This window comes from Nycticebus coucang, chromosome 3 (assembly GCF_027406575.1).
Source record: "Nycticebus coucang isolate mNycCou1 chromosome 3, mNycCou1.pri, whole genome shotgun sequence".
Taxonomy (NCBI): Eukaryota; Metazoa; Chordata; class Mammalia; order Primates; family Lorisidae; genus Nycticebus; species Nycticebus coucang.
Window position 1 is genome coordinate 89,572,194 of NC_069782.1, and position 13,568 is coordinate 89,585,761.

A 13,568-nucleotide genomic window follows, 5' to 3' on the forward strand; every position below is an offset into this window, starting at 1 on the left:
TTCCCAAGTAGCTGGGACTACGGGTGCCCACCACAACACCTTGCTATTTTTTTGTTGTTTTTACAGGTTAGCTGGGGCCCAGTTTGAACCCGCCACCCTCTCGGTATATGGGGCCGGTACCCTACTCACTTACTCACTGAGCCACAGGAGCTGCCTGAGCCTTTTTTTTTTTTTTTTTTTGAGACAAAATCTTACTCTGTCACCCTGGGTAGAGTGCCATGGCATCATAGACCACAGCAACTTCAAAGTCTTGGGCTCAAGTGATCCTCTTGCCTCAGAACTACAGGAGCCTGCCACAATACCCAACTATCTTTCTTTTTTAAAGACATGATCTTGCTCTTGCTTTTGCTCCGGCTGGTCTCAAACTCCTGAATTCATGCAATCTACACATCTGGGCCTCCCAAAGTGCTAGGATTTCAGGTGTGAGTCACCATGCCCAGCCTCTGGCTGGTTTTTTACTGGAGATGGGGTGTAACTCTTGCTCAGGCTGGTCTTGAACTCCTGAGCTCAAGCAATCCACTGATCCACTGGCCTTGGCCTCCCAGAGTGCTAGGATTATAGGAGTGAGCCACCACGCCCGGCCTCTTTGCCTTTTCTTTTAAACCTGTTTTTATCTGGTCAGTGGGTTTTTTGATAAGATGATGATCAAGTCTAGGTTCAGCACCTGTTGCTCAGCAGCTAGGGTGCCAGCTGTATACACCAGAGCTGGCGGGTTCAAATCCAGGCCGGGCCTACCAAACAACAATGACAACTACAACCAAAAAATAGCCAGGTGTTGTGGCGGGTGCCTGTAGTCCCAGCTACTTGGGAGGCTGAGGCAAGAGAATCACTTAAGCCCAACAGTTAGAGGTTGCTGTGAGCTGTGACGCCACAGCACTCTATCCAGAGTGACATGGTAAGACTCTGTGTCAAAAACAGATGATCAAATCTAAAAGAAAGAGGACTTAAACACAAGTCTTCTGAGTCAGTCTGAACGAAGACAGCTCAAAGGGTGATCCACAGACCAGTGTTCAGCCAGTGTCTAATGATGTCCTTGCTGAAATGAGCTCCATAGCTCACCCAAGACCAATAGAAAGCAGTTCTTGAACCAGCTACTTTGAGTAACACTGATTTGAATGGACTTTGCTGGGAAGACCTTGTGACAAAAAATAGATCTCCAGAACTCTGTACTGAAGAACTGAATTCTAGAGTTTCTTTGGAAGTCAGGATGTCTTCTGTCTTCTAATGAAGAGTAAATATTTGAAAATATATATATATATAAGTATATATATTTTTTTGAGACAGAGTCTCACTTTGTCACCCTCGCCCTCAGTAGAATACTATGGCATCATAGTTCACAGCAATGTCAAACTCTAAGGCTAAGTGATCCTTTTGCCTCAGCCTCTAAAATGCCCAGCTATTTTTTCTTTCCAGAGATGAGGTTTTGCTCCAGCTCAGGCTGATCTTGAACTTCCAAGCTCAAGTAATCCACCCACCTCAGCCTCCCAGAGCATTAGGATTACGAGCACGAGCCATTGCGCCTGGCCTACATTAATTTTCCTCGGGCTTATTCTTTTGAAAGTATACTCTATTCTTGGGTGGCGCCTGTGGCTCAGTTGGTAAGGCGCCGGCCCCATATACCGAGGGTGGCGGGTTCAAACCCGGCCCTGGCTGAACTGCAACCAAAAAATAGCTGGGCGTTGTGGCGGGCACCTGTAGTCCCAGCTACTCGGGAGGCTAAGGCAAGAGAATCGCTTAAGCCCAGGAGTTGGAGGTTGCTGTGAGCCGTGTGAGGCCATGGCACTCTACTGAGGGCCATAAAGTGAGACTCTGTCTCTACAAAAAAAAAAAAAAAAGAACATATACTCTATTCTTGCTGATGTTTTGGCTTTGTGTCCTAGGTTTTAGCTGTGCTTTATCTTTCTCTGGGTTTGAATTTCATTTTGTTTGTGTAGGCTGCTCAATGATGGTGCTACTGTTGGTTTTCTTTTCTTTTTTTTCTGAGACAGAGTCTCACCATGTCACCCTGGGTAGAGTGCTATGGCATCACAGCTCACAGCAACCTCTAACTCTTGGGCTTAAGTGATTTTCTTGCCTCAGCCTCCCAAGTAGCTGGGACTACAGGCGCCTACCACAGCTGCCAGCTATTTTTTTGTTCCAGTTGTCATTGTTTAGCTACCTCGGGACCAGGTTGGAACCCGCCCGCCTTGGTGTATGTGGCTAGCACCATAACCGCTGTGCTATAAGCGCCAGGCTCTACTGTTGGTTTTCAGTGTCTTCGGCCCTTAAAAAGTTGCTTTTTAGTCTGCAAAGTGCATTGCTGTGCATGATTCCATCTGATGTACCCCATATCCCATAACATAAAGATGACAAGTGCTTGATATTATCCTCCACAATTCACAAAGAAAGTGAGGGTCAACTGGTACATTTCATATTCAGGCCCACAAGTTAACTAACTGTGGCTCTCGCATTTTTCATAGGTTTCCAGATTTCCCTTTTTCCCCCTCAAAAAAAAAGCCTTTAAAAGGAATTTCTAGGGCGGCACCTGTGGCTCAGTCGGTAAGGCACTGGCCCCATATACCGAGGGTGGCGGGTTCAAACCCGGCCCCGCTGAACTGCAACAAAAAGATAGCCGGGCGTTGTGGCGGGCGCCTGTAGTCCCAGCTACTCGGGAGGCTGAGGCAAGAGAATCGCTTAAGCCCAGAAGTTGGAGGTTGCTGTGAGCCGTGTGATGCCACGGCACTCTACCGAGGGCCATAAAGTGAGACTCTGTCTCTACAAAAAAAGGAATTTCTATTTGTTCTGCTTCAACTTTTAGTGAGGGAACATATTTTCTCAACTGCCTCAATTTCATTTTGGAATGAGGCAGAGTAATAAGTAAGTAATTATCTCAACGTATCATCGTTATTATTCTTCTAGATGTTACAATCCAGAACAGTGAATTGATGTGTGGCAGCATGGACAAAGGAACCTTAGGATCGGGATCCAAGAACAATATCTTTTACATTTTGCTGCGAGACTGGGGGCAGAACGAAGCTGCTGATGCCATGTCGCGGCTTGCCAGGCTGGCTCCCGTCTACCTGTGTGAGTGTCTCAGCATCCTCCTTTTACTGGGGTAGTTCTTAGAGTTCTAGTTTTATGTTACTTTGTTCTTTCACAGTTGTTTCATTCTCCTCCACCACACACACACACACACACACACACACACACAGATACCAGTTTCAGGCTAAATCACATGTGCTTATATTCATGAAATTGACACAGTACTGACTACCAGTAGTTAGACTACAGATTTAGATTTCCTTTTCAGGTCTCTTCTCAAAATCTGTAGTAGCTCCCTGTTGTCTTCCACATAGGGTTATATTATAAAAGGACCTTCATGCGCGGCTTCCAGGAGACATGGGAAGCTAATAAGCCTCTGGGCCTGCTGTGATTCAGCCCTACCAGATTACTCCCTGTTTCCCTACTATGCCTTCACTGTCATGCTTTGAGTATGCCATGCGTCAGGGGATGTTTGCACGCCAAAAAGTCTTTATTCCATTCTTGTACTTGCCTGGATATGTGGTTCTAGATCAAAAATTATTTTCCCTCAGAATTTTGAAGTTATCGCTCTGTTCTCTCCTAGTTTTCATAGTTGTCATTAGTGTGTACTGCTATTCTTATTCCCACATTGCTAAATTCGAATGGTTTTTTTCACTCTTGTCCTGGCCTTCCAGAGTGCTAGGCCTATAGATGTGAGCCACCATGCCCATCCTTTACCCATTTTTTAATTGGTTTGTTTGTTTGTTTGTTTGTTTGTTTGTTTTTCCTGTTGAATCCTTACATAGGGTGGACATAAAGTTTAGGTGCAGTTTACGTGAGTTTACTATTTAAATTGCACACAAACTTTATGTCCATCCTGTATATTCTAGTTCTTAATCTCTTCTCAGATGGGTAGTTTGCAAACATTTTCCCTCATTCTGTGGGTTGTCTCTTCCCTTTGTTAATTGTTTCCCTTTGTTGGGCGGAAGCTTTTTAGCTTGATATAATCCCATTTGTCTAATTTTGCTTTGTCTGCCCATGCTTTTGGGATTTTACTCAAGAAATCATTGCCCAGGGCGGCACCTGTGGCTCAGTCGGTAAGGCACTGGCCCCGGCTGAACTGCAACAAAAAAATAGCCAGGCGTTGTGGCACGCGCCTGTAGTCCCAGCTGCTTGGGAGGCTGAGGCAAGAGAATTGCTTAAGCCCAGGAGTTGGAGGTTGCTGTGAGCTGTGTGATGTCTACCCAGGGCCACAAAGTGAAAACTCTCTCTCTACCAAAAAAAAAAAGAAATATTGCCCAGTCCAATGTCCTGAAGCATTTCCCCTGTGTTTTTTTCCAGGAGTTTCATAGTTTCAGGTCTTAGATTTAAGTTTTTAATACATTTTGATTTGGATTTTGCGTATGGTGAGAGAGGAAGCATCTAGTTTCATTCTTCTGCTTCTGGATATCTAGTTTCCCCAGCACCATTTTTTTGAAGAAACCGTCCTTTCCCTAGTGTATATTCTTTGCACCTTCGTCAAAGATAAGTTAGCTATAGATATGCATATTTATTTCTGGGTTTTCTCTTCTGTTCATTTGGTCTGTGTTTCTGTGTTTATGCCATTACCACGCTGTTTTGCTTACTGCAGCTCCGTGTATAATTTGAAGTCAGGGAATGGTGATCGCTCCGGTTTGGTTCTTTTTGCTCAGGATGCTTTGGCAATTCTGGCTGTTTTGTGATTCCATATAAATTTTAGAGTTAGTTTTTCTTTTTTCTGTGAAGAGTGTCATTGGTATTTTAGTGAATATTGCATTGAATCTGGAGATTTCTTTGGGTAGTATGAACCTTAGCAATATTGATTTCTTCCAACCCATGAGCAAAGCATGGAATATCTTTCTTTTTTAACAAAATAATTATTCTGTGAAGGAAGTCTTTTCCATTTTTGTGTATCCTCTTCAATTTCTTTTATCAGTATTTTATAGTGTTCATTATAGAGATCGTTCACTTCCTTGGTTAAGTTTATTGCTAGGTATTTTATTTATAGCTATCATAAATGGGATTATTTTCTTCATTCTTTTTTTAATTGTTTACTATTACCTTATAGAAATGCTACTAATTTTTGTATGTTCATTTTGTATCCTGCAACTTTACTGAATTGTTTATCAATTCTGAAGTTTTTTTTGTGGTGTCTTTAGGTTTCTATATATATAAGATCATATCATCTGCAAACAAGGATAATTTGACTTCTTCCTTTCCTGTTTGGATGCCTGTTCTTTCTTTCTCTTATCTGATTGCTCTAGCTAGAACTTGCAGTACTCTGTTGAATAACAGTAGTAAGAGTAAGCATCCTTGTCTTACTGCCCATTCAGAAGGATACTCACTTGGGTCCATCATATATAGCTTTTATTGTGTTGAGATAAGTTCCTTCTATACTTAGTTTTTTGATAGTTTTTATCATGAAAGGCTGTTGAATTTTATTGAAGCCTTGTCATCATCAAGTGAAATTGTCATATGGTTTATATCCTTCGTTGTGTTGGTATGATGTATCAGGTGGATTGATTAGTGTATGTAGAATCATCCTTGCATCTCTGGAATGAATCCCACTTGATCATGATGAATAATCTTTTTAATGTGTTGTTGAGTTTGGTTTGCTAGGATTTTGTTGAGGATTTTTGTGTCTGTGTTCATCAAAGATATTGGTTGGTAGTTTTCTGTTCTTGTTGTATTTTTATCTGGTTTGGAATGAGTTCTGGCATATCCCTTCCTTCTTGATTTTTTTGGAGTAGGTTAGGTAGGATTGGTATTAGTTCTTCCTTGGTAGAATTCAGCAATGAAGTCATCAGGTCTGAATTTTTCTTTGTTAGGAGACTTTATTATTGATTCTATCTTGTTACTTATTATTTATTGGTTTATTCGTGTTTTGGATTTCTTCCTAGTTTAATCCTGGTTGTATGTATCTAGGAATTCATTTGTTTCCTTCTAGGTTTTCCAGTTTATTGGCATATGGTTACTCATTATAGTCTATGATGACCCTTTGATAATCTGCATTATCAGTGGTAATGCCTCCTTTTTCATGTCTGATTTTACTTATTTGTGTCTTCCCTTTTTTGCTTAGTCAGCCAGCTATTTTATTAAGGGGCTATTGGATACCCTTATCAGTAATACTTTTCTCTAGGAAAACTTAATTTCTCCAGAAATCTCCTTTCCAGCCTCAATCTCCTACCCAGGGAGTAGAGAGACATGATGGCTGAAATTCTGAGAGCCGGAAGAAGAATCAAGATAAAGGTTCTTGATCCTAGAATATACAAACTTTCTCTCAGTGCTCTTATTTTCAGTCTTCCCCTCTGCCTGTGCCTAGTATCCCAACATCCAAAGCTTTTGTGATTCTATTTCTCAGGGAGTAAACACCATCTCCCTCAGGGGTAAGGGCCTGGAGCCAGAGGTTGTGGAAAGTCCCCACAGGGTTTCCTTGTTTCTAGCACATCATCATCTCCAGATGAGGACCAGATGATCTCATTTCTGAACCTTCCCAGGTTCATTAGTCTTCTCATTTACAGATGCTTTTAGGCATCCCCTTCCATTCCTGGCTAAGCCAGTGGCCACTCTCCTACCCACTTTATTCCTATATACAGTATGTTATGGTTGGGATAATTTTTTTTATTTTTTTTGAAACAGACTCTCACTTTATCACTCTCAATAGAGTGCTATGGCATCACAGCTCACAGCAACCTCAAACTTTGGGGCTTAAGTGATTCTCTTGCCTCAGCTTCCCATGTAGCTGAGACTATAGGAATCTGCCACAACACTTGGCTATTTATAGAGATGAGGTCTTGCTTTGGCTCAGGCTGGTCTCGAACTTGTGAGCTCAGGCAATCTACCTGCCTCGGCCTCCTAGAGTGCTAGAATTACAGGCACGAGCCACCACTCCTGGCCATGGTTAAGATAATTAATGGCACCTAGTTCCATCAAGGGCAGACCCTACATTTATTTCCTGTTCTCTGTGTTTTAGAAAGGTTTCTGAGGAGAGAAGGGGGACGAGTTTCTTATTTATTATGCCATTTTAGAGCCCTAAGTCAGATGGCTCACTTTCTATAGCCTCCTTCTCAGGCTACACTTAGGATTTAATGTCAGCCTGCTTTATAATAGAGTCAGAGAGAAACATCACTGTACTTACTCCTCACTAGGTGGTGAGGTCTCGGAGAGGAGTCAGTGCATCTTAGTCACTTTGTGTAACTCCTTAGGAACTGAGACAGGAAGCTATTATTTAACTGAATTATGATGAATTCTGTGATGATATAAACTTTTTTATACTTTATACATACATAGTTTGTGTATAGCACAGACTACTATATCAAGCAGGTATAAACTATACTAAGTAGGTCGACAAAGTCTCATTTATGGCTCTGTCTTCCTGCTCTGCCTCCCAACTCCTCTACAGCTAACCGTGGATTCTCAATTGGGATCGGGGACGTCACACCCGGCCAGGGACTGCTAACGGCCAAGTATGAGTTACTGAATGCCGGCTATAAGAAATGTGATGAGTACATCGAGGCCCTGAACACAGGCAAGCTGCAGCAGCAGCCTGGCTGCACTGCTGAGGAGACCCTGGAGGTGAGTCTGGCCCTTTGGCTCGGGGTACCCACTTGGTGCACACAGTACTGAAACAGTGTCCACCGGGATTGTGCTGGGAGCGATAAAGAGGAGGTAGCAGAAGAGAGTGGCTTCTGCCTTGCTGGGCCCAGGGCTGGCTGTGTGCAGGGCCTTTGATCAGATACCTTGCTTGAGTCCCTCCCAGCTTTCACATACCAGGTGCTAAAAACATAGCTATCTGGGTGGCGCCTGTGGCTCAAAGGAGTAGGGTGCTGGCCCCATATACCTGAGGTGGCAGATTCAAACTCAGCCCCAGCCAAAAACTGCAAAAAAAATAAAAAACATGGCCACCTGTTCATTCACCCACCTAGAGCTGCTCTTATTCCAATAGTACACTTGGGTGCTTCTGTAACTGGTCGCAAGTGCTTCTGCCCTTTCTACGTTAAGCACCCTTAATGTGGAAACTGGTACCACAGATCTTTGAATGGATGGGGGGTGTTGGTTCTTTTTTGTTTTTTGAGACAGTCTTACTCTGTCATCTTGGGTACAGTGCCCTGGCATCATAGCTCACAGCAACCTCAAACTCTTGGGCTGAAGCACTCCCCTTGCCTCAGCCTCCCAAGTATCTGGGACTACAGACGCCTGCCACAATGCCCAGCTATATTTTTTTTTAGAGACAGGAGTCTCACTCTTTCTCAGGCTGGTCTCGGACTCCTGAGCACAAGCTATCCACCTCAGTCTCCCAGACTGCTAGGATTACAGGCATGAGCTACCGCACCTACCCAGGGGAGGTTATTTGTTTAAGAGACAGGGTCTCACTATTGTCACCCAGGGTGGAGTACAGCGAGCACAGCTTACTGCAGCCTCTAACTACTGGGCTCAAGGGATTGAGGATGGTTTTTAAAAGAGACTTGATACAAAATAGGGGAAATTAGAAAATTCACGTCTAATACTCACATATCCAGTCTGCTGCCCTGCACATTTGAAACTAGTATAACTGAAAGCTACACCAGCATGAGTCAGAGTCAGAATCACCGTCAGCCTCAGAGAGCCTAAAATTGTTCCTCAAGCAAATGGGTTAGCCATCCAAATGCAATAGGGTTTCACTTGGCTGTCTTCTGCCTCCCCCATAGCCCATAGCTCCAAGCTCGAACTCACCTGAGTGTAGAAGAAAGGCTCTTTAAACAATGAGAAGTTTGGGGATGAAATAAATTTTTGAACCAGGGAAAAACCAGAATTGTGTGATATATTTACCATTAACTCATTCTTAATCTCACTGAGTTTTAAAAGAAAAAGATAAGTGAATATTTCTCTCTGATGCCTACCTAGAAAATTATGTAAAACTTTGGCAGCACCAACTTTTATTGGAACCATGACTCCTAACTGACTCAGCATCCCGAGTTAGGAGTTGAGGAGTAACAGTGTGTGAATGAGCTAACAGGCCAAAATATCCCCATAGACTTGCCTCATCACATACTTTGCGTGTGGGACTTCAGGTATGGGCTTGGCAAGAAAAAGTAGACAGGCAAAATTTATAGACAGTGTAAGCAATTCCCTTTTACATACTACGTATTATCTTAGACTTTATACAATTTTATAGGGGTGTGTGTGTGTATGTGTGCTATATGTACATATACAGATATTTTGTTGTATAGAGTACTGTATACAAAGCTGTACCTTCCACTTTATCGGCCATTTAAAGGATTTTTCAAGTTTTTGTTACTAATTAATTTTCACTTTGTACATTGATTGTAGGACCTTGTGGAAGATGCACGTATTTACATAGCTAGGGCATTTTACTATAAGGCTCTGAGACCTTTATTGATTGACAGTCTGACATCTCGATTCAGTATTTTCAGGTTTCTTTAACTGGTAAATTGTCATTTGTAATCTGCAGAACCAGTGAGGATGTAAATCTCTCCTTCTCTCCTACTAGGCGCTGATCCTGAAGGAGCTGTCTGTAATCCGCGATCATGCTGGTAGCGCCTGCCTCCGGGAGCTAGACAAGAGTAACAGCCCCCTCACCATGGCTCTGTGTGGCTCTAAAGGTGTGCCTGTCCTTTTCGGTGCCTGCTGTCAGTTTGTTCTCCACCCGGGCTGGTTTGGTTCCAGAAAATGTCATACTTGCAACTTCCAACAGGCATTTCTTTTCTTTTTTTTTTTTTTTTCTTGAGACAGTCTTGCTCTGTGTCCCAGCCACAATAACCTAGCATCATCACAGCTCCCTGCAACCTCAAACTCCTGGGCTTCCGGCATCCTGCTGCCATAGCCTCCTGATTAGCTAGGACTATAGGCATGTGCCACCACACCTGGCTGATTTTTTCTATTTTTAGTGGAGATAGGGTCTCACTCTTGCTCAGGCTGGTCTAGAACTTCTGAGCTCAAGTGATCCTCCTACCTCTGCCTCCTAGAGTGTTAGGATTACAAGCATGAGTCCCTGTGGCTACCCTGGCATTTTACTTCTTTAAGGATGTATCTTTTTAAATCATAGGCACTTATGTGCATTTTAGGAAGTTTGACTCTTTTGGATGAACTTTTTGGTAAAGTCTGTGGATTTTTGAGTTGGAGAGTACTTTGAGCAAACTTGGTCTGTTTTAAAAAAGAAACAAATGGGTGGCGTCTGTGGCTCAAAGGAGTAGGGCACCAGCCCCATATGCCGGAGGTGGCGGGTTCAAACCCAGCCCTGGCCAAAAACTGCAAAAAAAGAAACAAACTAGAGATTTTCTAATATATTTAGTGATACGATAAAAAGCATTCAGTTTTATGATACTACATTCAAATTCCATACCTCCTTGCTCTTTCTATTCTTTCTTTTTTATTTTTTTATGGGCCTGCTTATACTAGTATTTTTATTTTTTATTTTTGAGACAGAGTCTCACATTTCACCCTCAGTAGAGTACTGTGGCATCACAGCTCACAGCAACCTCAAACTCTTGGGTGTAAACAAATCTCTTGCCTCAGCCTCCCAAGTAGCTGGGACTGCAGGCACCCGCCACAATGCCCGGCTATTTTTTTGTTGTTCTTGTAGTTGTAGTTGTCATTGTTGTTTGGCAGGCCCGGACTGGGCTTGAACCTGCCAGCCCTGTTGTATGTGGCTGGTGTCCTAGCCATGGTTTTTTTTTGGGGGGGAGACAGATTCTCACTTGGTTATTCTCAGTAGAGTGCCTTAGCATCGTAGCTCACAACAACATCACACTCTTGGCCTTAAGCAATCCTCTTGCCTCAGCCTCCCAAGTAGCTAGGACTACAGGTGCCCGCCACAACGTCTGGCTAGTTGTAGAGACAGGATCTCACTCTTGGTCTGGCTGGTCTCAAGCCCCTGAGCTCAGGTGATCCACCCACTCGGCTTCCCAGAGTGCTAGATTTACAGGCATGAGCCACCATGCACAGCCATTTCTCCTATTTATGTAAATGGGTTTTTTGTTTGTTTGTTTGTTTTTTAAGAGACAGAGTCTCACTTTGTCACCCTCAGTAGAGTGCCATTGTGTCACAGCTTACAGCAACCTTTAGCTCTTGGGCTTAAGCGATTCTCTTACCTCAGCCTCCCTAGTAGCTGTGACTACAGGCGCCCGCCACAACGCCCAGCTATTTTTTTGTTGCAGTTTGGCTGGGACCGGGTTTGAACCCACCATCTTCGGTATATGGGGCTGGCACCCTACTCACTGAGCCACAGGCGCTGCCAATAAATGTTTTGGGATATTTTTGAGGCAGAGTCTCACTTTGTCACCTTTGGTAGAGTGCCATGGCATCATCGCTCACAGCAACATCTTTCTCCTGTGCTTAGGTGATTCTCTCTCCCTAGGAGCTGGGACTACAGGCACCTGCCACAACACCCGGCTGTTCTTAGAGACGGGGTCTTGCTCTGGCTCAGGCTGATCTCAAGCCTGTGAGCTCAGGCAATCCACTCACCTCAGGCTCCAAGTGCTGGGATTATAGGCGTGAGCCACCACACCCAACCCTCTGTAAATGTTTTTTAAAAAATAAATCCAGTCTCTAACTTTGTTGCCTTTTACCCCATTCTACTTTCTGCTTCTGAAATATACCCCACAGTTTTTCTCATTCCTCTCTCTTTGCTTCCCACGCTTCCTCCTGACACTGTATTATGAACAGTTTGCACTATCTATGAATTTTGCCTGTCTACTTTTTCTTGCCAAACATGCACCTTCGCTTCCCTGTCACATCTTTTCCCCTGCCATAACCAAATCATAATGTCCTCCAAAAGTTCAGTCTGGTTACTGCAGTTTCCTTTAAGACTCACCTGACACTTCCCCAGCCTGTCCTCCAACCCAAACACACTCCCAAGCTCGTTGCCCTCACTCTGCTCTCTTGTCTTCATGGTATCCCTGGACTGTGGATAGTAAAAGACAGGGTTGGCCTTTACTCTCCCTGAACTATAAACTTGTCAGGATAAGGGCCTTTGCTCTGTTGTATTCCTGTTTCACCACCCTGGTCTGCTTACACTTTAGTGAAGGTCATGTTGGTAAATGAATGTTCCGTTTCTAACCCATGTCCCCAGGTTCCTTCATTAATATATCACAGATGATTGCCTGTGTGGGACAGCAGGCCATCAGTGGCTCTCGAGTACCAGATGGCTTTGAAAACAGGTCCTTGCCTCACTTTGAAAAACACTCGAAGGTAAGCAGTAGTAAATGAGGTAGGACTTTGAAGGCTCTTTGTCTAGATCATCTCCTAGGGAACACAAACCTTTCCAGATGAAAGACCATGGGCCATTTCATGTGGAGTTTTATATATGTATTATTTTTGTCATTTTATTGAGATACACTTCATATATCATAACATTCACCCATTTAAAGTTTGCAGTTGAGTGATTGTTAGTATATTCACAAAGTTGGGCCACCAACACCACAATCTGCTTTCAGATCATTTTCAGTGCTCCAGATTGAAATCCTGTGTTCATTAGCAATGCATGGTAGTGTGTTAGAGGTGGCCAGGTCTTCCCCACAAGAAGGATATCATGAAGGAGTCATTTTCCAGGGAATGGCCACGCTGCCTCTGTCCCCAGGGTGTCCTCTGAGTCCTTAACTGTTTACCTGCTTTAGGAGAGCAGCCAAGCTTAGGTTTCCCTTTCCTTAGCTGCCTGCCACTGACATCAGTGCCAGTCCTGATTAGGACCTCACCTTTCTTGTCTCTAGTAAGGGTGGTTTGTCCAGAATATTTCTCTTCTTTGAAAGGGGATATACTGTAGTCTCAGCTACTGGGATGCTGAGGCAAGAGAATCACTTAAGCCCAGGAATTTGAGGTTGCTGTGAGCTATGATGCCATAGCACTCTACCTAAGGTGACATAGTGAGACTTTGTCTCAAAAAAAAAAAAAAAAAAGAAGAAGAAGAAAGGGGATATAAAGTCTGCTGTTAAGTAAGAGTGTATTGGCCGGTATTTGTAGTGTAAATGTGGGGCAAATTCTGATTTGAATGGATTTCAGAATTATAGGGCTAAAGCTTTTTTTGTTTTTCTTTTTTTCTATTTCTTTTTAGCTCCCAGCTGCCAAAGGCTTTGTGGCTAATAGCTTTTATTCTGGTTTGACACCAACTGAGTTTTTCTTCCACACAATGGCCGGCCGGGAAGGTCTAGTCGACACAGCTGTTAAGACAGCTGAAACAGGATACATGCAGGTACTTGAAGAAACATAGACCCATTAGCAACAGAGTGAGACGGGGCTCTGTGAGTTTTGACTGTTGAGTGTTTACACATTTCTCACATGAGCTGTGATTTATCTGATCTTGGTACTTAAAAGAAAAAAATACTAAAAGTAGATGCCTTGGAAATGAATAACCAGAAAAGAAGGTAATAATGTTCCAAATCATGTGTGTACCTTGAATGATCAAGACAGGCCAGGGCCACATACAGCAAAGCTCTACTAGAGGAAAACATGGGCATGTAATTCATTACTTACATTGTTTTCATTAACTCCAGAGACTTCTCCCAGTGCCTGCTGTAGGGTGGACACTTAGGGAGAAAGCTGCCTTCCCAGGGGGT

The 13,568-nt window shown here is 43.4% G+C and overlaps 1 protein-coding gene across 2 annotated transcripts in view; it reads left to right on the plus strand.

Annotated features, from left to right (window-relative positions):
• The window catches only part of POLR3A (RNA polymerase III subunit A), a 57,227-nt gene that overhangs the window by 21,684 nt on the left and 21,975 nt on the right, over window positions 1-13,568 (plus strand). For both annotated transcript variants that reach the window (XM_053586200.1, XM_053586202.1), the window contains exons 15-19: window positions 2,899-3,063; window positions 7,421-7,593; window positions 9,509-9,620; window positions 12,089-12,207; window positions 13,067-13,204. In XM_053586200.1, the coding sequence (XP_053442175.1) occupies window positions 2,899-3,063; window positions 7,421-7,593; window positions 9,509-9,620; window positions 12,089-12,207; window positions 13,067-13,204 (707 nt within the window). The remainder of the gene's footprint in view (window positions 1-2,898; window positions 3,064-7,420; window positions 7,594-9,508; window positions 9,621-12,088; window positions 12,208-13,066; window positions 13,205-13,568) is intronic.